This window comes from Chlamydotis macqueenii, chromosome 1 (assembly GCF_036417535.1).
Source record: "Chlamydotis macqueenii isolate bChlMac1 chromosome 1, bChlMac1.mat, whole genome shotgun sequence".
NCBI classification, from domain to species: Eukaryota; Metazoa; Chordata; class Aves; order Otidiformes; family Otididae; genus Chlamydotis; species Chlamydotis macqueenii.
In genome coordinates this window covers 158,325,745-158,350,434 of record NC_141556.1, presented here as the reverse complement: position 1 = coordinate 158,350,434, position 24,690 = coordinate 158,325,745, and the positions used below count along the sequence as shown (strand labels likewise).

At 38.0% G+C, this 24,690-nt stretch overlaps 1 protein-coding gene across 2 annotated transcripts in view; it reads left to right on the top strand.

Moving 5' to 3' along the window:
* PCCA (propionyl-CoA carboxylase subunit alpha) overlaps positions 1–24,690 on the top strand; it is a 284,142-nt gene that overhangs the window by 149,667 nt on the left and 109,785 nt on the right. For both annotated transcript variants that reach the window (XM_086770975.1, XM_086770983.1), the window contains 2 exons: positions 204–306; positions 23,747–23,849. In XM_086770975.1, the coding sequence (XP_086627101.1) occupies positions 204–306; positions 23,747–23,849 (206 nt within the window). The remainder of the gene's footprint in view (positions 1–203; positions 307–23,746; positions 23,850–24,690) is intronic.

The following is a 24,690-nucleotide window of genomic DNA, read 5'->3' as shown; positions in this document are numbered from 1 at the left end:
AGTAGGGCTGATCTGTATGAAAACATGCGATTTAAACTCTGAAACTCAGAGCGTCTGCTATGCTGAGCCTCATCTTAATTTAGGGGAAAAAAAGTACATTTCATGTTTAAGGGCTGAACAGCATCTTCACTGGTAGTTGTTGCTTTTTGTGTCTGTCTTTGTCTCTGGTATCTAATTTTTTTTAACTGCTTTTTGAAAACTAGGACACAAGTTGACAGATCTTGAAAGAAGAGAACTACTGGCAACAGCAGCATCTTTATATGTGGCTGAACAACTGAGATCACAGCAATTTCTAGGGACTCCAAGGTAAGTTCATTTCTAGGAACTCAGATGTGCTGATGCGTTTTGTTAATGGCATCGTCTTATGCATGAGAGATGCTGGTGAGAAACTGCATGGTTTCTTAATGTAGTCTGTTTTTTCTAAATTCAAATGAGCTGCGGCTTACATTTCCCTACTCACACAAGTCACACATGATTATTTTTATTCTACATATTAGCAAACTAATAGGCACAAAAATGTGTTACAAGCCAGTACAGTAATTAATGCACATCAGGAGTTTCATTAATGCAAAATGTTGCTGCATTAGTAACTAACCACAAATTGAGCATCACAAATTTCCCATGTGTCCATTTGAAGCGATCTAAGCACTTTAAGATAATACAAATATTCAGCTACAGAGCTTCAAAATATTGTAGATTCATGAGTAATTTGTTACCTTGTTGATGAGCCTTAATAGTTTAGGGTCTGATTCTGAAAACACTTTCTGACTGGTAAATGCTGGAAGAGTCAGCACCTTGCTTTAACTATGTTTTTTTTTGGCGCTTTTGTTCCCCTACTCCTGCATTTTTTGGACAGCAGCTGCTAGTAACCTGCGTAGTCCTGTTAACTGGCAAGCCATTGCAGTACCTTGTATCAAAATACTAATTCCCTTCTTTGACTTTTTGGCACAGTATCCTTTTTTCCTCTAGGATGTTTCTAGCTTTCGTTGTCCTCTGGCCCATCACTGTCAATGCCTTGAGACCTTCTATTAGAACAACTGAATTTGTGAACCTTACTTGGGTAGTTGGTAGTTGGTAGCTGTTGCAACAGCTGCATACGGTGAATTCTAACTTCAGCATGACTTTTTCTTCTTGCCCCGCATTCTTTAATGTAGTTTTGTGTGTGTTTGTGTGAGAAAGAGGGAAGTCAGAATGCAGGACAGACATTATTCACATTCCATGCCAGTGGTTTGACAGTGTATTCTATTACTGATTTTACAGTGGTCAGGAATAAATCAAATGTGGTTTCAAGAAGTCTTTATTTTTATTTGTACCCACAAAGATAAATAGTACCATATGGTGTTAAAAAAACCAACAGAAAAAAAAAAAGAAAAAAAAAAGAGAGACACTTAGAGCAAGCATAACAGCTTTGTAATATGTAGCATATGTAGGGCTAGGTAATTTCTTGCCTGATGCACCTATATGGGAAAGTAAAGCATCTTTTTATTTCCTTCCACAAATTTTATCCTTCATAGCAAATGGCATGAGGAGAAGAACAGACTCTCTAAGGCCACTGTTCTCTAAATAAAATATGAATGAGGGAAAATGAGGAGGAGCCTTGATTGTAGTTTTTATTGGCCAGCATAGGAAGTTTAGTAGTCTGGTACTGCTATAGAGAAGTAATGGATTGCTCTGTACATAGAGTAAAGATAGGAATTGTTGATTTAAGTAGTGATTCTCAAACCGCTGTTGCATTCACTGCCCTGATTTAAGTTTGGTTTTTTCTTTCTCTGGCCTGTAAAATATTCTCAGTTGCTTATAAGGAAAGAAAAGGACTCCAATTGTTGAAGAAGCTTTTAATGTTTTCTTTCTATTGCAGGTATTTTTTTTCAGTACTAGGTATCTGTGTATCTCAATAAAAAAAGGATGTATACAACTGTTTTAACAGAGATGTCAAGTATTGCATTGAGCAGTTGGGCATGGTCTTTCATCTCTTTTTGTGCTGCATCAGGGAGACAAATACACTCCTGCTTTGGGAAAAAAAAAAAAAAAGGCAGCTTATTTTTTGAGTCCTTCTAACCTAACTCCCTCTATTCTAGCATGAGTAGAGAAGGCCGCAGAATCTGACCATATGAAGTTTGTGCTTGGTAAGACTAGATTAACATCCGATTTCTCAGATTGTAAATGGTGGAGCTAACAAATCTTTCCAGTACAGGGAAGATCACCTTCTTTTGCCGTGATGGGTTGTACTTACGTTCAGCTCAGCTTTCAAAGGATAGTCTTTTCTATCTGTTGTGGCATATGCAGCTCTGGAATGAATCCTTCAGAAGCTGAGCCTTAAAATTTTCTCAAAGTGGCATCTGAGTATGGTTCTTATTGAATGTGTCATCGTTTCAATCCACATATGTTGTTAGATCCACTTGTCTTAGTGATAGTAATGCTGCATGAGGCCAAATAGGGACGAGGTTAATGCAAAAGGCTTACTAGTATCTTAACTTCTGAAGAAATCTAAACCAGGTAATGATAACCCTCCCCAAAATCATGCAGCTTCTTCAGAGGAAATGTCAAAGAAACAGGCAGAATGAGGCCAAAAATTGTGCAGTATCCTAGACGGTTTCTCCACTCCTCAGAGCAGCTAGTGGACTCCCTCTAGAGGGGACTGAGGACTGTGGAGCATAGAAGTTACTGCAGTCCCATCAAGTATCCCTCACAGCATCTCCTTAACTTACCCAAACTGCAGCTGACTTGGTTTCGAGGGTGTTCCACATCGTGGGTACTTTTCAGGGAGCAGGTTTGTGGCCATAGAAAGCACATCTTTAGTGACATGACTGCAATCTGTTTGAAAAATATTAGTAAATAAAAAGTGCAGAATGGGACCCTGGGCTACTGGCAACATGTCAAAAAGGCCAGTTGTAATCCTGAATGCAGTTCACTGTGGCAGAATCGGGCGTTTGGAGTCTGTGTGAATTTTAAATCCATGTTGGAGGATGTAAGTGGGTTAGACTGCATATTCCAGAGTTGATCCGTAATGTTCTCCTAATGTTTTGGAAAACTGCACTGCCATGTTGATAGTCATCTTCGAAATTTCAGCTCTCTGGCACTATTTATGTTGACAGCATTTTTTCCTTTTGCATGCACTGAAAGCCAATGAGGAATTGTTGTGTGAGGAATTGCATTAAAAAGTAGTATTTTGAAACCATGCATTATTTCTTCTAAACTTGTCACAGCTGCCAAATAGACTTGTTTTTTTTTTTTTTTCCTGAACTTGAATTATATGCTTATCTTAGGTTTTGGTTTGTTTTCTTTTTCCTTTTGGGAGCCATATGTATAATATGCATTCTTTTCACAACTGCAGGATATTTAAAGTTCCCTTTTTTCCCCCCCATGATTATTCAGCCCAAGCTCAGGGCTGTTATTCTAGCCAGATAGATAGAACCAACCATGCTTGGAAGTCTTCACAGAAACTCCACCTTTCACTAGTAGTGCTACTGAGACTGTGATCAGATGAAATGGAGCTGAGCCAGATTAAGGAATTGTTATCCCAGCCTGCTCGTCCCTTGGTCTCTGCCTTTTCCCTCTTCCTCCTCCAGATATGCAGGCATGATTTTGTGTGTAGTTGCTTTCTACTCTGGTTCTGCTAAAATGACCCATATTAGCCTAGAAACAGTTAGTAACGCTTTAGATCATTTTGACAGAACCAGGTTCAGTACTCATGACGTGAAATTATTCTGAAAGAGCTGGAAGAGTGGGAATGTGTAGTGAGGAGTAAGAGATGAGCGGAGGATGGCTTGTAAAAGGGTTGCAAAAGTGGGGCTTAGCTTTGTGCCACAGATCAGACTAGTAGCAGCCTCATGAGGGGAGTTCTCCTGTACAGTCAATGATACTTGCAGGGATATGACTGAAATATAGGTATTTTGCAATCCCCTAGGTGACTGAATCATCAGCTTTTTGGTTCTTGCTGGAACGTGCTCTGATCAGTGAGCTATTGCCTCATTAGGCTCAAACACTCAACTTTCTTCAGCTAGTTTCAATTAGATGTGACCTCTATAGAATAGAATAGAATCATTACAGTTGGAAAAGACCTCTGAGATCATCAAGTCCAACCGTCAACCCAACACTACAATGCCTACTAAACCACGTTCCGAATTGCCATGTCTACACATTTTTTTAACACCTTTAGGGATGGAGACTCCACCACGTCCCTGGGCAGCCTGTTCAGTGACTGATCGCTCTTTCAGTAAAGAAATTTTTCCTAATATCCAATCTAAACCTCCACTGCTGCAACTTGAGGCCATTTTTTCTCGTCTTATTGCTAGTTACATGGGAAAAGAGACCAACACCCACCTCACTACAACCCCTTTTCAGGTAGTTGTAGAGAGGGATAAGATCTCCTCTCAGCCTCCTCTTCTCCAGATTAAACGATCCTGAAGTTCCCTCAGCTGCTTCTCGTAAGACCTGTTCTCCAGACCCTTCACCATCCATCTCCAGACTCCTTCTCCATCCCCTGTAGTGGGATTCTTTGTTGCAGTAGTTTGTGTGGCATTGAGGTTAATACAGGCCACAAGATGAAGGCCCGTTTGCCTTTCCTGTGTTAGAATAAATCGTGTTATTTATTATTTGAGTGGATCACCCACAGGTGAGTTTCCACTGTCTACATTGTTATATGCCCCTGGCCTCACCAACAGTCTTCTAGGATTAATTTGCCAACCTTTAGCTAGAACAGCTGTGGATGCTCAGAGTTACAGGAATATAGACATCTACTTTTGTTATGCCATCTAATACTGAGGGCATTTTCTGGGGTTGTATTTTTTTTTTTAATTTAACTGGTTGTTATTTAACCAGTTTTCTTGAGGAAAAGATTGTTGTGTGTTGTGGGGCATTTTTTTTTAAAGAAAATAATTAGCTAACAAAAATGCTTGGTATTTTGTGAGCTAGATAATAATATGAATATTTCTCTGTGATATCCAGATAATAGGGGCACAGGTTTCCTACAGGAAAGGGCCATTAATGATTGATGATTGTTTCATTGTTCAGCTTTCAGTTATTTTACCTAGGACTTTTCCTACTTATTCCATAGTCCAGTTTATTGTGAAACTGGTGCCACCCACAGCTGCTGAACAGATTTACAGCATCTAGTAAAATCCCAAGGTCTTCTAGACAGACCTCGATCTTGTTTCAAGTGGAAACATATTTTGGCTGAAGTCAATCCAGCTTATTTTGTCTGTTTGATGTAGTTAGCCTTTGAGACCAAAAATGATGTTGTACAGTTGAATCTTCACATTTTGGCTTCAAACTTGTTTTCTTTAGTGGGTTGGGAGGGGAATAGGAGAGTGACTCTCCAGGTGTGGCTACATCATGCTATCTCATGGGTCTACTAATGTGATGTTTGTACTTCTAAACCCAATTGCCTGCAGCACTTCCTATGTGTTGCTTGTGTTGGCTGCTAAGTGTATTTTCCTAATTTTTCTATGGGTTTTACGCTTTCATCATTTATGACTTGGAAAAAAACAGTGAGGCTGCCTGACCGTATTACCTGACACTACATGCAAAAAAGATGGTAATGCAGTGGAAAATGTTTTATATTGCTAGCAAAAAACCCCAAAGGTTTTTCTTGCTTTTGTGTTTTTAATATAGAAGACTGGGATTAGGGAGTCTTGAGTTCAACTCCTAACTGTTCTTGTGGGACCTTAGAGAAGTCAGTTGGATTGGGCCTCAGGTTACAAAAAACCAAAAATGACCTTAATACTTTACTACATTATTAAAGTTTTGTAAATATTTATTTATTAACATGTATAAAGTACTTTGAGATCTAAAATGGATGATGCTTTCTAAGTATAAAATAATACTTTCACAGGAAGGGTAAGTGTATAGTGAGAAATTACAGATAAAATACAAGCAAGTTTTTGTCATGTTCTGAAATAACTGGGCTGAATTTTTTTATGTTTTAAAATTCTGAAAATCCAGGACTCCACTGCAGTGGACATAACACAACTGGTGAGCTACAAGAACAGAAATTGATATGTTTTAGCTTTTTATTTAATGAGTTATTGTAGGTTTGTGTCTAGGTTGGTTCGGTACAGATGTATTGACGTAAATCCTCAGCTACGCTTCGGAATGATGGTTCGGATGCCTGCTTTGCCTTGCCATTGCATGGTTAGGGCAGTGAGGGAACTGCTCAGGGAGCGGTGGAGCCCCGCACCTCTCAGGCATGCTTGCTTTCACATAGCCTACACCTATTACCCGGCTGGAATCTGGGACAGAGCCAGCTTTTTGCCAGCCTAGGGCTTCCCCATATGGAAGGATGGTCAGCTTGCCCAATAGGAGAGCTTTCTGGTGCTCCTGCACTGCTGGAGCAGCACAAAATAAGGTTATGTTACATTAATTTTAAGAAGAAGGAAGATGATGTCGGGAAAATTCGCTGGAGTCATCTGAACTGGCTGCTTGGAAAAAAGGAGAGTTCTTGCTTGCAGCACAGTCACAGGCACTGCTGAATTGAATCAATTGCATTAATGATTTTTATTCCACACTGCTCCCCTCCCCCCAGCCCCAAACCACAGTAATAACATCAACAGTTATTGCAAGTACAGCTAAATATTTGTACTTTGCATTACCCTACAAATACCCTCTAGTGTGATATAAAGATAAAACACATTGTTTTCTTTTGGTAAGGATGACGAGGTCCAGCCCACTTGTGGCTTTCTTCATTCCCTTGCTTTGGAGTTATGCAGTCGTCCTTAGCTCATGAAAATAACGCTGTCTTATCCTTACTGTTCTGTCCTCCGGTCAACAAGTCAAGCGTTCTTTTCATGATTTACTGTTGCGCCTTTGAAAGTCCTCGCTATGTTTATGTAACTAGTGCAGCTTCAGACCATTATTCCACTGTGTTTTTTTCTTTCCCCATAGACTAGCAAGGTATTAAGACTCTATTCTCTTTTTTTTTTCTTGTGATGTCCTTGTTTGTAATGGGCTCTTCTGCTTGTGACAACCCTCTTGTCTCTTTAGAATGTTACTTAATGTTGTTCTTTTGACCTCTCATAAATGATTACTTAATTTTTTTTTTCTTTTTGTAATCTTGCTTAATCATTGCTAAACCAACTGTCCTATATAATATTCTAGCTGTTTTGAAAATCTGGTATTATTTACCCTTCTACATTGTTCAGCTGCTTATTACAGAAAGAGGATTATGCGTGCTAGAGACAAACAAGTAGATGCAAATAAATGAAACAGGTATTTTTGGCCAGTGGAAGTGAGCTTTTATGTAAAATAGAAAAGCTGAAATGGGACATTCCAAGGTAGCATTTATGACTGTTTCTACAGAATTTACATATAATCTTTTTTCTATGATTTGATTAAATAAATGGAATCAGAATTGATAACGTAAGTAATATAAGGTATTTATATAGTCGTTTGAAAGCAGAGCCATCATTTCATATGATTCATGAACGTATATTCCAGAAACAGAACGGTCAGTTACAGGAAGTTCTCATAGCCTGTCATCCCTATGTCATTTTTAGGGAAAAAGGTGTCCTGGACACTCAGGAATCCACACTTGCTCAATCTTTAGAGTTGATAGCCGTTATGAAATCATTATGAAGATAATAATTATGAAAAATTTGAACCTTGCTGAGCATCTCTTGGGAAGATCACCAGAGCAGTGGTGTTCGTCTTGCTGAGGTGATTGCTGGTGGGAAAGCTGTTCACTGAAGTAAATGGACCTGGCTAAGTCCCTGTGTTTATTTTTTGTTTTGATCATGTCTGCTGGGATTACAGCAGCTGCTGTAAGAGGTTGATAGCTTCTGTAGCTACTGGTGACTCAATGTTGAAACTTGAATTTACATAGTATACACATGTGAATGTTTTCTGTTGTGCTGCCATATTCCTGGCCCTTTTTAGTTGTGGATCTGGCCCTTTTCTCATCTGTGCTTTGCTTGTGACCTCTTTTTCTGCAAGATCTTCTCTTTACCACAAGACCCCTCTCTCTTTCCTTTACTTTGATCTCTTTTATAAGCCCAACAATTCTTTCCTCTCATGCAGCTTTACACCTCCTAAACCTGCTCTTTAATATTTGTCTATGTGTAAAAAGTGTATGCATGAAACCATAGAACTAACAAGGTGTGTGCTAATCTCCACGTGTTCTCTGGTCATTTTACAGCTGTTTTTTAGCATAGTTTTTCCTCTCCATCTGTACATTTTATTTGGAGTTTTGAAGGCCAAAAATGAAGTTGTGTTGGTGTTGGAGTTTCTATGGAAGGGTGAAGTTTTTCTTGACTTTCGGGAACTCTAAGCTCAGTAAACACATGTGTAACTGCATTCATGTGAGAAGTTTTACCGATATTTCTTTCTTAGCGTAATTAACATGAAAAAGATAAGCATGAACATCAGGACCTTACCTTGTGAAGTTCCTTGAGGCACTGGTTGTGTCCTGCTGTTTGTTTGTGTAGAGTATAGCTTATGCTGGATGCTGTTGCTTTAGAAACGTTGTCAACAAAATCTATGGGAAGAAAAAAAGTGTCTCATTCCATATTGTCTGCATACTTCTACATGTATGTGTCTTGATTTGTCCATTCTGTAGCATGCTTGCTTCATTCATGGTTCACAAAGGCTGTAGTTAAATATAAGATATTGATTGAAGGGATAGATAATTCATTTATACCTTTGTTATTGAGTATTACAATTTTCAACCGTTTCTTTTTCCTTTGATTCAACTGCAAAAGTGGGATGGGACACAGAATGGCCTCATTATTGTAGGAGTATTTCTCTGTTCCCTGCAATGATTCCAAAAGCTCTTGCACACTTCATCAGTATTATTGTAATTCTTTGGCTGCAGGATATTTGGCAGCTGTTGCACCCCACTGGCAAATCCTATTCAGACTTCACTTCCATTCACCATTGCCATTGGAGAATTGATTTCTCTCTCCTCTGCTCTAACCTTTCCCAATTCATTTTGGATTGTTCAATGTGAAACATTTTAATTTCATATCATACAGCCATTCAGCTCACAATCCTTTTTTAACCTGTCACCAGGGTAACAGCATAGCATGCTTTCTTTAGGCAATCAAGTTTTTATTTCACATGCTTAACGTTGCATTAAATGTTTGCATTTTGTTTAACCCTCTTAAATACTTTGAACTGGGGATGTATTTTGCAGGGTAATGAAGTCTCTGATTTCAGTGTCAAGTCTTCACAGAAATTGCCTTACTTAAAATAAAAAATAAGAAATCAGAAGATGGATACAGTAATGAGAAGATTATTAATAAAATCCCAAATGGCTGAGTGAGGCAAGCATCCATAGAATAGCAAAAATATTTTTCTTATGGAAAAACCTTTCAGAAGCTTATATTATAATCTCTGGACCTACACTTTAGGATTACTTTTACCTGTAAGTGCTTGTAATCAAATTAATGCAAATAGAGGATTAATCATGCAATAACATGACTTTAAGAAGTGAAATGTCTGGCCTGTACCTGTCAACCTGTTTCAAACTGCTTCCCAAATGTGTGCGTGGACCCGTAAGCTGAATAGCAAGTGATTTATATACATAAAAATTAGAATTTAATGGGATGATGCAATTGATTAAAGAAAGATGGAATTTTTAAGTATCTATTTTTCCTGTACGTACATCATGGCATGAACAACAACCTATATTCATTTTATTGGAAATGAGAATAATAATTAATTTAGAATATGTTATTATAGATGATGACATTGATTTCATATAACTGTGACCTTACAGAGTAAGTCCTGCTTGTCTTGGTAAAGGAACAGGATCAGCTAGGTTTACCCCCAGCTGTTTAGATGTCCTTAAAATACCCAGAATTTCATATCCTATGTCTATAATTAGAGATATAGTGTTAGAGACTTTTTATCTGCCATGTTCTATTTTCAATTATATAGGTATAAAATATTTAATTTTAACATAAGTGAAACTTAAGAACGCAGCGTTGCAAATAAACCCAGACTTTGCTCATTTATAAGGAAATGAAACCCCTGTAATGAAAGCACTAATAATATGCATTTTAACACTTTGCAATACTGATTTTACAAAGCTGCTCGTTTGCAAAATAGATCATACATATCTAGCATTGTTTTAAAAAAACAGATGCAGAATATTTGCATTACTGTACTAGCTGGAGTGTTTGTATTTGCATTTGATACGTCTCTTTTTGAGGAGACAGCTGCTTATTGTAAATCAGACCCATGGAGTTGACTTTGTTAGAATTTTCCTTTCAATGGCATATAGCTAACTATACAAAGATAAAAATGCAGTTTCTTCTATTAATTTCCAAACTTTCTGTCCAGCTCATTTTTTCCCCCAAGTTGTACTATAAGCTACCAAATATTATTACCGGCCAAAAGAGGTTTGGCAGTGTTTTTTTACTGAATTTTGCCAAAAGGAGCCAAACATATGGTAAGAGTTAATTTATTGGTTCTTCTAACCTCAAGGGAACTCTTACAGAGAGCATATTACCTTTTTATCTAACATATTTAAAATAAAAGAGCTGTTGGCTTGAAATTTGATATGCCAGTGTAGAAGCTGACCCTCAGTGCGGTTATGCTCAATTCAGTCTTGTTCAAGGGTAAGATTGAAAGTGTAAACATATAAGATTGAGCTAAGGCTTCTTTCCTTTCAGCTTTTAGAGAGGCAGGACACTTCTGCATAGTTTTAGTGTGTATGTGTGTTTAAGTGAAAATATTTAGGAAACATTTTCAGGAGAAAAATCAGTCCTGCCTTTCTCTGAGAAGTCTTGGAAAGCTCTTTCTTCGCTTTCTTGATAAGACATTTCCTGGTATGTGCGCTACCAAGTGATAATTAAAAAAAAAGAACATTTTTCATTTCTTTGTATGTAAGACCACAGGCCCATTTGTTGCTCCGTGACAATGTAGGTTAGTCTGATTCTAATGGGAGAAGTATTTGACAAGTAACATTGCTAATTGTGCTTGGAGTTGAATCTCCCGCCTGAGACTTGCACAACTCAAACTCAGTGATCTGCTATCTACGTTTGAGGTAGCCCTCTTTGTTCCGTCTTAGATGCTGTGCATTTTTTTGTCTTTGTAACTGGTGGTGTTGAGAATCTTTAAAGAAAAACTACATGAATATGTCATCATATTTCAGGTGGGATACTTGAGATAGATGGTGCCTTAAATAAAAAATATCCAGATTTTTGTTGACTCATATTAAGTATTCAAAGGCCTGGACATGTTCCCCTGGGTCTGTGTTGAGACTGCTCAGATGACTTTTCCTTTTATGATTATGGATGATTCTTTAACATCTTTCACAGACCATTCTTCAGTGCTTTACTTCTCCGTGTAGTTGGATGTGGTGCTTGGAGTTTGTTTTGGCTGTAGCTTCCCTTTAACATGTATCTTCAAAGCCTGTAGTGTGAGAAAGACTGGGCAGGAAAGAGCAGCGCAGGACCCATTTCTTTTGAAACCAGGGATGTTTACCCATTGACTTAGAAAGGAGATGATGACAGGTCTTTATTCTGTGTCTCTGTGGTGCTTAGTAAAATTAGTTTTTCTGCAGTTAGTAGTGCAATGATAATTAATTAGCCTGCTGAATTCCAGATTTAAAAAGCACCTCAAAAAATCTGAGGTATTTGTTAAATATTATCCTTTCTAGACTTTAAGCTTCTGTCTTTACCCCAGTGTTGTGGTACGTGTTTCTGAGGCTCCTCTCTCTGCCATGGGTGGTGATCCAGTTCACCTTGATTACACATTAATGATTTTGTCCAGGCCCTGCTGTCCATCTTTCTACCAGACACTGAAATTTAAAGCAAGTTCTTAACTGGCTGCACCCAGCCCTTAATGTCCAGATGAGATGCCATGAACCAACAGCTTTTTTCCTGTTCAAAAGGAAAAGTTAATTTCCTTTAACTAGTGGGAGCACTTCTCTTTTTAATCTTATATTTTCCCCACACCTCCCTGCAGCAAATGCTTTTTTCTTGTTACTTATATTCTCAGAAAAATCACCATAATTTTAAGATGTTTACTAACATTAAGTTCACCTTATTCCTCTATTAGCTATGTTTTTTCCACTCTTTGATCTTGGCCATTGAATGTCTACCTCTACTACAGTCTTCCTTTTCCAATGTCTTAACACCAATTTTAAGTGAACTCTTCCGAGTGAACAGAGTGAATCTCTGTTCCAGTGATTTCCAAACTCCTGGTAGTCTTATGGCCGTTTAAGCTTCCATCTTCTTATACTGACCACTGCAGAGCTATTCTACAACCCTCTTCAACTTCCTCAGCTTTCAGTCATTCATATGTGTCTTCCCAGCAGGAAGGAGTAGTGAGAGCTGATAGCATTTTGCTGTTTCACGGTTTAAAAAAGTTGGATTGCTGTGAGAAATCATTGTGTTCACAGCCTGTAAAGGGTGAAATGCAACTTTTCAGAGATGGGGCCAGCCCGTCTCACACAGGAAGGCCCAGAGGGGCTGTAGTCATTTGCATTTTAGAGAAATTATATTGGATATGGGTGAGGAGACTTCGGGCTTAGAGGGAACATGGCTGTTGTCGTGTATGGGTTCTCTCAGCAGGAGCAGGAGAGCACAAAGGAAGGGCTGGAGTTGAAGGCAAAGTTGCAAGAACCATTTCTGAACACGTTCCTGAAATATTTTCTCTCAGCTTCCACAGGCTACTTCTGAAGGTGTATTTTAAAAATGTTTTGGCTCTTCCCTTGCTATTTGTTTATTTCTTTACTGATTCTTGATAGTTTTCTGTCTAAATTTTCAGGAGATAGCAGAGGGCATTGTTGCAGACACTGGATGAAAACCAGTTAGGTAATGTATGTAATGTCATGTTTGTGCAACAGTTTTACTTTACTTTTTCTGTTCAAAATGTGTCTGTTTTTCTTTGTTACAATAAATAGTCTTGATTTTTTTTTTTTTAATATCCTCTTGACAACAGACAAGTTGTTTGCTTGTGGTTGCTTAAGGAATAGGAACAGAAAAATACAGTTTTACATATTAGCTTACTAAGAAAGAGGAACAGTACCAACTTTTTAAACAATGGGTAATCATAATCATTAAATAATAATTGGATGTGTAAGAAATCATGTTTAAAGAAAACCGTGTGTTCTGTAGTATATAAAAATGTAGCTATATGGCACATATATTATATATGGGTCATGTTATTTATATACCTTGTGTATGTGAAAATGTTTTATGTTTAGGACATTTATTTCTTTGCTTTGTTAATTACTGAACTACTTTGATCAGTGCTAATTGTCTTGGCAAAAGCCAAGGAAGGAGAAGGAGCTTCTAGTTAAGTACATTGTAGAAGTTTTACTACATTTTTGTACTGTTCTTACATCTTATTTAACTATCTGCTGTTGGTCACTGAATATTGGACTAGATGGATATTTGGGCCGCATGGTGTGGCCCTTTTCATGTTCCCATGCTATATTGATCATGATTCTCCCAAAATAAGCAGAAGGAAATCTAAGAAGACAACCCACTTTATGTTAAACTTTCTGTGCAGAAACTTTCTTGGGTCCACCCCAGCTACACAGCCTGGCTTCTCTACTTCAACTTCAGTCAGCAGAAAGCTTCATGGGCAAGAGTCTCTTTTATTAATGTTGAGCATGAGACACTAGCTGTTTTTTGTCCTTCGCAATCAACCCTAGTTTAACTAATAATTTCTTCTGAAATTCTTTCATTCACATCTGATATATATGACTTCAGCTAAGTAGGAAACCAACAGGCAATTTTTTTCATCTTGGCTTTCTTCTCTTTACTTTTGAGACCATAATATGGTCTTCTCTCTACTTTTGAGACCTTTTAATAGGACACCTTTTTTAATAGGATGAAGATATATGGAAGACAATAGAGATTTATCTTCTTTTGAATACATAAGGCTTTGTTAAATAACAATTTGAGCCTGAGCTTGTGTAGCCCACATTCATAGTGCCTAAGTAATGTAATATATACAGGCAAGTGTCACCCAAAGGTAGTTCAGCCTATCTAAGGTCTGACTCATTGTGGAGAGGTAACTCTTTCCATCAGTTATAAAAGGAAAAGACGGTTAATATCAGGTGGTGAAAGCTCAGTGGTGTGAATAGGGATGTAAGCTGAATGTGCAGCCGAAGATCTCTTGAAGGTAATGTGAGTCACTGGAGCTCTGCTATGTGCTATAATTGTCTAGATATGAAAAATTAGTACTTATTGAAGATATGCATGTTTTCTGTTATCTAATACAATTTTTTAATGAACTCTTGGGGTTTTTCTCATCTGCTATTTTTTTCTCTTTAACCTAACAGAATTAGTGGCATTAATTTGTTCCATAGGAATCTAGTGTGGAAGAGATAGAGAACAAAGCTTTAGAATCTGTGAAACAGCACCATATTTTTTACATGGTAGGGAGAGGAAGTAGCTGTCACATTGGTTGTCAGAAACTGGCTTGAGTACCTCTAGCCAAATGCTCTAATTGCATTTGTGTGTAGTTTGGTAGATACATCATTGATATTTGTGCTGTCACCCAGCGCTAAATCCTGTGTGTGCAGTAAAGAAGCATCTTTTTAAAAAACTGGCCACTGTCTAGAAAAAGATCTTATTGCAAATTAATCACTGTTCTTGGCCAGTTTCTGTTTCTTACACTATGGCATATAGGATGGCTAGTAAGGGAAAATGACCATCCTTTTCTGGGACTGTGTGCCACCTTGAATGTGCATGCTATGTATCTGGAACTGGTGTTCTATGAGAAGATTTTTTCAGTTTGGCTCTAAGACAGTTTGGGTTTTTTTTTTTGTTAGCTTAATATAATTTATAATTCTTCATTAGTTTGCACAGTGTGTTTCCTGTGGGCCTTGAAGACTGATGTTCTTACTCCTAGTGCTGTTGCCAAATTTCCTCAGAGGTGGCCTTATTAGTGGCCTTATGTCTTTCCTTTTCCCTTGACTGTAGTAGTTCTCACTCCTGATCTGGTTCTTGATTTAGTAAGTTGAGCAGGTGCTGACAGATTTCACTTTATTTGGTCTTATAAATTTTATTCTTTAAAGAAATGCTGCATTTCAGTCAGATGTTACTGCCTTTAATGGTGGGTATGACAGTCTATGGGTGCAGATTTATATCTCTGAATATGAAAGAGATAGGTTAATGTGTTTTTTGGGGATTAACCTTGTAAATTACTGATAGTTGCACAAATGGTGATGTGTTCAAGCAGGTATTATTGTATAACAGAATAGAGACAACACTGGAGTGTCAGGCCAAGATTTCTTCAAAATGGAAGTTTAAAATTTGATCTAATATATATATTTTGTCCTCTGACAGTGATTTTTCAAACATGCTGCACTGTGTAGTATTCTCATTACTTCAACTGAGAGGAGCTGGCAGGTGCTAAGCACTTCTTAACTATTTTTTACTGGGGCAACTAAATACGAGGTTTTGAGCCTGAATTTAGGTATCACTTTTTTGTTTACCTTTTAAAATATAGCCCAATATCTAAACTACATACTGAGATCATGGTTTTGAGGGAGTGCAATTGCAGAAGTTGTCATTAAGATCAAAATATATTTTTTTTTTTTGTGAATGAAAGATTCTTCAGTATTAATCTAGCTATTGTTAGAGTGTGTACCAGTACAAGTGGATTTCTAGTTCACGATGAGGAGCTGATACTCTCACCATATGTATTTGACTTTTGATGAGTTCTAGTGCAGTCTGATGCACTGAATGCTCATTTGTGGATGAAGTGTGCTGAGTGCAGTTCTGGAGCTTGTTTTCTCTTACTTGCATCAGACAGGAGCCTGGTTCCCGTGTCCTCAAACTATTCTGCAATGTGATCCGAACCAGAAAATTGGAATAATTTGCTTTGAAAACTACTCCCCGTCTGAACTAAAACACTGATGTTCTCACACTCACTCTCTGCTGTCTTGATTACTTCTGAGTTATACTCTCCAGAACAACTGCTGAAAAAGTAGGTGAATAACTGAAATTCTAAATTCTGACAAAAGGGATGATGGATTAAAGCAGCAAATGTGTTTTGAATTCAGGTTTACAGAGGTTAGTGGCAATTTAGTTTGAGATTAGTAGGCTGCAAGTCAGGTAGATTTCACTACTGGGATGAGTAGAGCAAACCAAACATGGATTTTGCCTGGATATTTCAGAAAATGCTTCAGTATGGGAAGTTTTCTTATGTGTAGATGTAAAACTGAATGCCTATTACCATATAAAATCTTTTAATCATTTCACCTCTGTTTTTATGTTAGTTTTAAGTTTAGAGATCGCTTGCTGCCTATTTTTAACGTGTGCAGGAAACTTGTAATATTCTAAACTTAATACAAAGTGAAAAAACCTCATTATTACTAGGCACAGCCATTGTTTGAATGGAGGTGCAGGAAGCAGGCTGCCCAGCAGACATTTACATCCCAATACAATCATGTTACATGGAAGGATATAACTGCTACTGGATGATGCTAACAAGAGCTGTAGTCCTCCCTACTGCATCCCAGTGATTTGTTCTGAAACTCTTTAAACATTAAAAGAAAGTGAGATAATTATTGTAAGACTGTTCCTAAATATCTGCACAATAAGAGAATTAATAAGTTTCCTTGTTCAAGGAAACACAAGAGAATTTGTACAGGAAAAGGAGTAGATTGTAATTTTCTTTTTGTGGAGAGTAGTGTTATTAGTTTTTCCAACTGTCCAAATTCAACTCTTATTAAAAATAAAGAGTGTTAGAGAGAAACAAAGTTGTGAAATTAAATACTTTAATGGAGGAGAAATGGTCTAACTTTTTAAGATGAACAGATTTTCAGATTTTTCTCTCTATAACAGTTGTCAGCATGCACAAGTCAATATTGTTGACTAAGCTGATGAAAAACACCTGCTTGCAAGTAGTTCTTTCTTTGGTAGTTTTGCTGATTTAGGAAAGATGGTTTGGAAGAACAGATCAGAAGCACAGATTTGTAAATTATATGGAAAATAAATGTCTTTTCTCTGTACTTGTGAACACGTGATTTGAAGCTTCCTTGCTTCTCATCTCACAAATGCTTGCAATGAGACAAGTAGCAACATCTCTTATCCAGCATTAATGCTTGTTTCCTTTTTCCAAGAGAAACCAAATGCTAAAGTAGGCCCTGACATGTCATAGGAGAGGAAATGAGTTTCAGATACCATGTTTTACATTTATTTATTTGTAGTTTTCAAAGTATGCTGGCATCTGCTGAAGAACTGGGCAGTCTAACCCTCCCTTGAAATTGAGAGATCTTGGGCTGTACTTGCAGCTCCCAGGATTGCTTTGTGTTTCATCCAGTTTGTTAAATGCAGAGCGCGTAGAAATTTCCTGGCATAGGACCAAATGTCAAAACTCTTTGTCCCAGAGGATGAATCATCAGGCTGCAAAGCTGTATTCTCTGAATCTCTGTGAATCTCTCCATTCCTTCCTACCATCCGCAGAGTAGGATGGTGAGTCCCCTAATGCCTGCCTGGGCCCTGGCTCTTTCTTTTGAGAGATGGGAGGTAGATTTGAACCCTCACAGGCTGAGGGAGACTGATAACCCAGATCTTTCATTCTTGGAATGTACACACTGCAAGCATGAATTTGTTACAGCAGGATAGGCAATAGCAACAATGCTACTTCCTTTGCCTGACAGATTGAAAGCTAGAAGAACCATAAAAGATTTCTCAAGAGGCTTAGAATTGTTGATGTTTACCTGTCTGCTTGGAGCACCCCTTCTCCTTAAGGCTACGGAGACAGCTTTGGCTGAGGAGCCCCTAGTTCCCGGTCCCCTGCCAGGCTGATGGGGTAGGTAGCTGCAAAGCAGCTGGGCTCCGGTGGCTCTGCAGGACCCAACCCCTGCATTCTCAGAGACCTTCAGAGACCTTCAGGGTGGAAGAGGGTGAGCCAGGGTGAGCTCATGTTGGCTGTAGGGTTCCTTTTCAGTTAAATGAAGATGAAAGGGGTTGAGCCACACACTTAGATCTTGGTACCTAAATTTACCCTAGATTTAGAAGGTCTAGCTTTAACTATTTCTGTATTTAACCTTGATTTGGGGCTCACTGATGAAGGCACTGGAGGTTTTCATTGGGCTCTGGATTGCAGGCCCTTATGTCAATGCAAATCCCCCAAAAGGCTTCTGTTAAAGGAAAAGGAAGCATTCACATGTATGCTATTTTGAATTAAAGCACAGTTCTTTCTGTAGCATCCTTTTAAAGCAGTTCTTTTTATTTCATTGTTTACCTTCCGTGTAATTTAATTTTTTTCCTGTGGCCACTATCCCGATAGAGTACATAGCTGTAAGTATGCGTATTTGTTATTGATCTAAATGTAATATGTAAGAAAATGTAATGTAAAACTGTTTTGACATACCCATCGACTAATTCTTTCAGCCTTTGTCTGATCAGCTGGCACACAGGCTAGTAGAGGTTATTATTTTGTATGACATATACAGAACTATAATTTACTCTAATGATGGTATATTTTCATGGTCTTGGTGAAAGGAGTATATGTGTACATATGCATACATAAAGCAGAAAGAGGGGAACCCCATTTTTATGTAAAAGTGCACCTGATACATATAGATGGATCAATCTGACTATATGTAGAAAATGTGTGTGAATAGATGTAAAGAATACTTCAAATTGCTGAATAAAATATTCCCAGATTCCTAGGTTCCTTTCACATAATTTTTACTTCTTAAAATAATCCTGTGAAAGTGCTGCTTTTATCTTTTCTGTGCAACGATGAACTTTTATGTTGGAAAGTGTTGAAAGTACTCGGATAATAAAGCTTACATTTTTGTTTTGTTTGGCAGTACACTTCTGTTTAGAATTCTTTTAATCTGTCCATTCCCTGCTTTTGTATTCATCTGATAGTTGAAGGTTCTGTGAAGGATGTTTCTTTGTATATGAACTTATTAAACCAATAATGCTCAAAAGTGTGAGATTTACTTCCCTTTTTCCTTTTTTTTTTAACATCGTAAGATAGGCTCTTGTTTGAGTTGTTAAATTTCTGTTTGCCTTTCTTGAGATTTGGAGGGGGGGAGCGTGGAGAAAATAAGAAACAATTTATATGGTAGATCTAAAGTTTCATTAAAATTGCTTATGCCCTGTCCCAGGCATTTTAAGTGGGCCATCTGTCTAAACATCTCTCCATTTTTTTCTGATCATTTCCTCGACTTATTCATGAGCCATGGGAGGGCTCCTTTGTAGTCTCCATGTAGCTGGTTCAGTCTACCCCCACTGAATACATCTATGTGCTTGCATAACATATCTTTTCACAGTGCTGGAAATTCTCTGAACTTGGTTCAGATGAATGGCCCACTTTCTGAAGGTCTTTTTTTCTCCCCCTGCAAAGATTTGTATGCAGAAACTGACCTTGGTGGCTACAGAATCCAGCACATTATTCTTGATCATTTTACAGGCCACCTGCTGTGAAAGTTATGATGAAGGATTTCTTAATGATTCTTTGACCATTAACATTGTTTTAAGTCAATATTTCACTTTTATTTAACTGCTGAATAGGTAATTGCACAATTGAAAACCAGCTTTACGGCATGTCACATAATGTGGTTTTCAAACGCTTATAATCTTTCATAACGGGAGAATTTGTTATGATAGTTTGGGATTTCTCTGTGTTTGTGTAAAGTATTATGCAGCAAAAATAGCAGAAGTAAAGAGAATTTGTAAGTTTTTTTTACCTAGTGTTAGAACTCACATTTTGAATTGGAAGTAAAAAAAAAAAAAAAAGAAAAAAAATCTATACTCAATTTCCTGACCCTTTAGGAACTGGTGACATTTATCATAGCTCATTACATCATCAACAGTAATCGGGAGAGGGGGGTTTATTTGCCACAAACTGCAGAAAATTGTAGTTTTATTGAGTTCCTTCTATCTGATTGGTTGATGACAATCAAAATGGATGGGCTGGGGCAGAGTTATTACTCGACTTTCTTTTGTGAATGTCTGTTTTCTTTAGTTATTTGTTTTTGACTAGAATAGATAATGGTTTAACTAGTGTCTGTTTTCCATGAGCACAGTAAGTGTGTGTCGATCTAAAATTTTTAGCTGTTGTCTGCTTTCCTCACTGAAAAACTTGCAAAGAAAACAGGAGCTATAATTGCTGCATTATTATAAAATCTCTCTCTCTTTCTCTTTCACGGCAGTTGGGAGTAAAAGGGACATAATATGCTGTGCAATGTATGAAAGAAATTAAGAGACCATGACATCATCTGTAGCTGAACAAACAGTGACAGAGGTTGAAAATAAATAACTAACTAAGCGGGCAAACACTGCTGTTGTTTTGTCTCACGCTGTTTACGTGTTTTTATAACTCCAGTACTTTAGAGTAATGCATTTATGACTTAGAGCTAGCCCATCACTGTCCTCTTCATCTGTGCCCCTGTTGCTTTAGATAGGGCAATACAGACCTTTAGAAGGCAATATGGAGCAGAGGGGTTCAGAACTGCCCATTCCTGTATAGAGGGAGTTCGTAACACCCTTCTCCACCTGCTTCCTGGTGTTGATGCCATGGTGCTGCCTTTGCGTTCTCCTCTTTGAGCGTAATACTCCTGGCAAGGGACAACAGCACACAGCTCTCTGTGGCCCTGCTTCCCATTCGCCTGGCACTCATTTTGCTGTTAAACACGCATTTCTTTCTGCAGCTGGGGACCTTTCTATGTAAAGTAATTTTTTGGATGTTACATCATTTGCCAAAACTAGGAGGAGAAAGGGAGAGCATGTTGAACCCCATGAAAGACGTGTGGATTCTGCATCTAGGGTTGGAGGAGGAAGCACCTTAAGTTTTTTGTATCTTTTATGATGGTAAAAATGGCATTTATTTTTTTCTTTCAATATTTTTTTTCCTGTAAATAGAATATGTCAGATTCCAACCCAGTATGTAGAATTTTAAAAGTTATCAGTTTTTAACATAGCTAGAAGTTTGGGGAGTTTTACATGAACTAGTGGGAAATATATTCAGAAGTCCAGATGTTTTCCCTTTGGAGGACTTAGAAGAGTTTTCAGCTAAGGAAGCAACCTTGGATATGAACAAAAAGATTATTTCCCCTGCACTGGGACTTCTCAGACATTAAAAAAAAAACCCACCAGAACCCAACACAAAACAACAACAAAAAACCCACTAAAAAGCCCCTTTCTTAGCCTAATAGAAACTCCTGCATTTCTGAAGTAGTTCACAGACTTGAACAACTTCCTTTCCATATGCAAGAAACTTGGACTTTGATCCTTTCTTTTGGACTTTGTGATCTTTACTAATATGACCCTCCCCCACCTCCCGAATCCCATCAAAATGAAGTCTACTTTTTAAGGGATTTGATTTAATGAAGAAAGAGGAGGATTCTCATGAGCTAGCGTAAGTATCTGCCTTAGCCAATGTAACTCTAGCTTACGGTTACAAAGCCACAGGCATTTGATGAGCAAAGCTGAAAAATTTCCACGTGCAAGTGGATCTCGCAATTCCAGGAGGGAAGTACAACTCGCTGCGTATTTGGTATTAGATGCAGCTCTGGACTTTGCCCTCCTGACCACCAGTGTTGCAGAGAGAGGAATTACACGCCTGTGTGGCTGTTTGAAACCCAGGCCTTTCAAGAGGCATGCATCCTGTTTGGAGATACACTTGACAAAGCTCAGCAAGACAGGACTGAACAAAAATAATCCCTGCTGGAGAACAAGACTGTCTTTCCTTTGATGGCCAGCAGCCAGATTCATGAGGTCACTTCCAGTCAAATGCAATATGAAGCAGGGCTGTGCCAGCAAGGTTTTAAGGAATCTCATGCCACCAGTGAAGCGGATCTACTAAGCTGTGTTTGAGATGAGGTCTTGCCTCTTACACAAGAAATATGAAGTTGCTATAAACCACTAAATCGTGTTGATGATTGCTGTGGAGCACCATGGAGAATTTAGCCAGGCCCTGCCAAAACCCACCTCCTTTCTGGTGCTCCGATGCCAGGAAGTGCAATGAAAACATCTCTCAGCTTGCCGCCTGCTACCTGTGCAGGAAATTCCTGTTCCTCCTCTTCAGGAACACCCGTGTCTGTCGCGTTTCCTATCAGCCAGTCTAAATGTTTGGTGACATACAGGAATTTCAAGACAAGGTGCTGAGAAATGCCATTGCACCTATTGGAACCATAGATATTTCCTTAGGTTTGTTGTTTTGACAATTGTTGCTGTATATTAAATGCGAAAGGTAGCACTTGGCATCATTAGTAGGGGAAGAAGTTATTTTCAATATCTGTTTTCATGAACTTTGTGGGTAGTGGTAGCTAGAGGTGAGCTAAGATGTTTGGTGAAATCTGGGGTAGGCCTTACTTGGCTTGGTTCCGGAAGTAACTGATGGTAAGTGAGCATCTATTTGTCTAGCTAAAACGTTTAGTGTTTCCATTTCCTCTTTGCAGGCACATTGCAAGGCACAATTTTTGGAAACTCCTTGTCTAATTAGGTACCTGAACCTGTACTTGCTTAGATTTCAGGTGTCTAAAAACCCAGCCTTCTTAAAATAATTGCCGAAATTCGTAGCAAGTCATTGTGTTGTCTTTGGCTCAGCCAGGTAATTTATCCTCCTGTGGCCTCTGGAGGCCTCACAAGTGCTTCTCCCTGTTTATTCCACAGGAACTTGAGCACTCCCTTTGGGGGAGATGTGGTTCGCTGGGTACCTGAATCCTCAGGAGGATGCCTGTGGCAGAACACAGAAAGACGTGTTTCCAAGTTTTAAGACTCTGAAGGCTGCAGTAGAATGGTGTATTAAGTTCTATGATGTACAATAAATGAACATTATAGCAGAGATAATCCGTAAGAAGAGACTTAAAGGTGATGAACTTACTATCTCTGTAGATTTCTTACAGAGAATCTAAGCGTGTAAGAATCAGTGTGGAAGAAAAGCTATACCAAAACAATGTGTCTTTGTTCAGTAGAGCTTAAGCTCCACCTTCATGCCTTCTCTTTAGACTACATAGTGCTTGCTGATGCTAATGTGTGGTAACCACTCATCCAAAAAGTTGTAGTTTAACAAAGGTATGACAAAGTGGAAGAGATTTGAGAAGTTAGGATGAGGAAATGGAAATCGACTATATATTTAAATTAAATAGCTGAAAATTACTTGTTTCACTCTGAACTTCCAAGAATGGAGTCTCAGGTCTCATTCCTTTGCTGTCAGGTGTGCTTTTTTTAAGCTAAAGTTGGAAACTTCGGGATTTCTGGTATTATCTGATAATTGGTGCAGCCACAGAATGCTGCAGGAATAGACGTAATCCTGCATGTGAGTTGTGATGATGTGTCATTATTTTTTCAGTTTGCTTGAAGAGCTCTGTGGATGAGATACTCTAAAATGTATATTAATTATAAAATTATTTGTATTACTTGTTTGGCTGAATCTTTTATGTGTAATTGGCCTTTAATTAAGGTTTAATGGGAAAGAGATGAAAGGAATTGTGGTTATATTCTGCCCTTGAAAAGGATGCTCTGGCTATGACTGTTGCTATTCTCCTGCCAACCCACTTTCTCATCTGCTTTTCATCCTGTTTCAGTTAATTCTGCAGCATGCGCTGGCTTTATTCAAGAGCCTCCTGTAACTTTATCACTGTACGCAGTGTGTCAAGGCAAATCTAGAAAGCAAGTAGAGTGTATTTTCTCCTTATATGCCATTTGATAGAAAAATGTATTTAGTATTTTTTTTTTCAAGTCTGCTCTCCAACTGTGTCCATAGATTAATGATATTTTATATCCTTCGTGACCATCCTATGAGGCAAGCGTATCTGGTTAAAATGGGAGAAGCATGAAATCTCTGTTAAAAATTCTTCTTCTGTCTGTTTCTTTTTTAGAATTCCTATTGCTAAATCAAAGAGAAGTAGCTGGGAGCTCTCTGTGCGTCTAGGAGATGGAATTTACCCAGTTGCAGTTTCAAAGGATGGCTTATCATTTTCTGTAAGTTCTGCTGATTTTCTAAGAAATTTGATGTATTGAGTCAATGTTTATTGACATCTACTACAATTCTCTATCTGTTCGGTGACCACAAATGTTTGTTTTACCTTTGGTAGGCATCACTGTGAATTACAAAAATAGATTCTTTGTGTTAATTAAATAGTGCTAGTGTACAAAGATTTTTCTCTGCTCATGTCTGTGGAGCATTTTTATATCCACTTGTTTCTTAAATTAGTTTTCTAATTAATGGCCCTGTTTAGAGTCTTGTTTAGAAGTAAGGTCTTATGCTTCTGTTGTAGATATACGAGAGCAAGAAAATGAGTGCAATGTTGACAAAAATTAAATTAGCTTAAGTTAGTGGTTAAAAAAAACAACTCAGAGCTGGGCAGGTTGAATGTGTAATCATATTGTAATGGAATTATTCATCACCTCGTTGGTAAAACTGTAATGTGGGCATAGTAAAATGCCAGTATTTCAAGATGTTCCTAAATCACTTCAAATGCATGTGTATAAACTGTTGTTTTTACAAATATTTTAAGATAATTACTTAAGCACTTAATGTTGTCAGCATGAAAGGCAGAAAGACGGACCATGACAGTAGAAGAATGGTAATGCTGGGTTCAGTAGTTCAACTGTTCAGCAGAATAAAGCCAAGAGGCAAGCTGGTTGAGAAGGTAAATTTATAGAAAACAGTACTTTTAAAATCTGTTAATGGTAATTCCACAACTAAACTGAGATTTTTTTTTTTTTTTTAATAGACAGTTGACTTGCATAGTATCTGTTGACTCTTAGGCAAAAGTTTTCAAAAGAGTCTAAAGAAGTCAATTTTTCTTAGAATATTTGA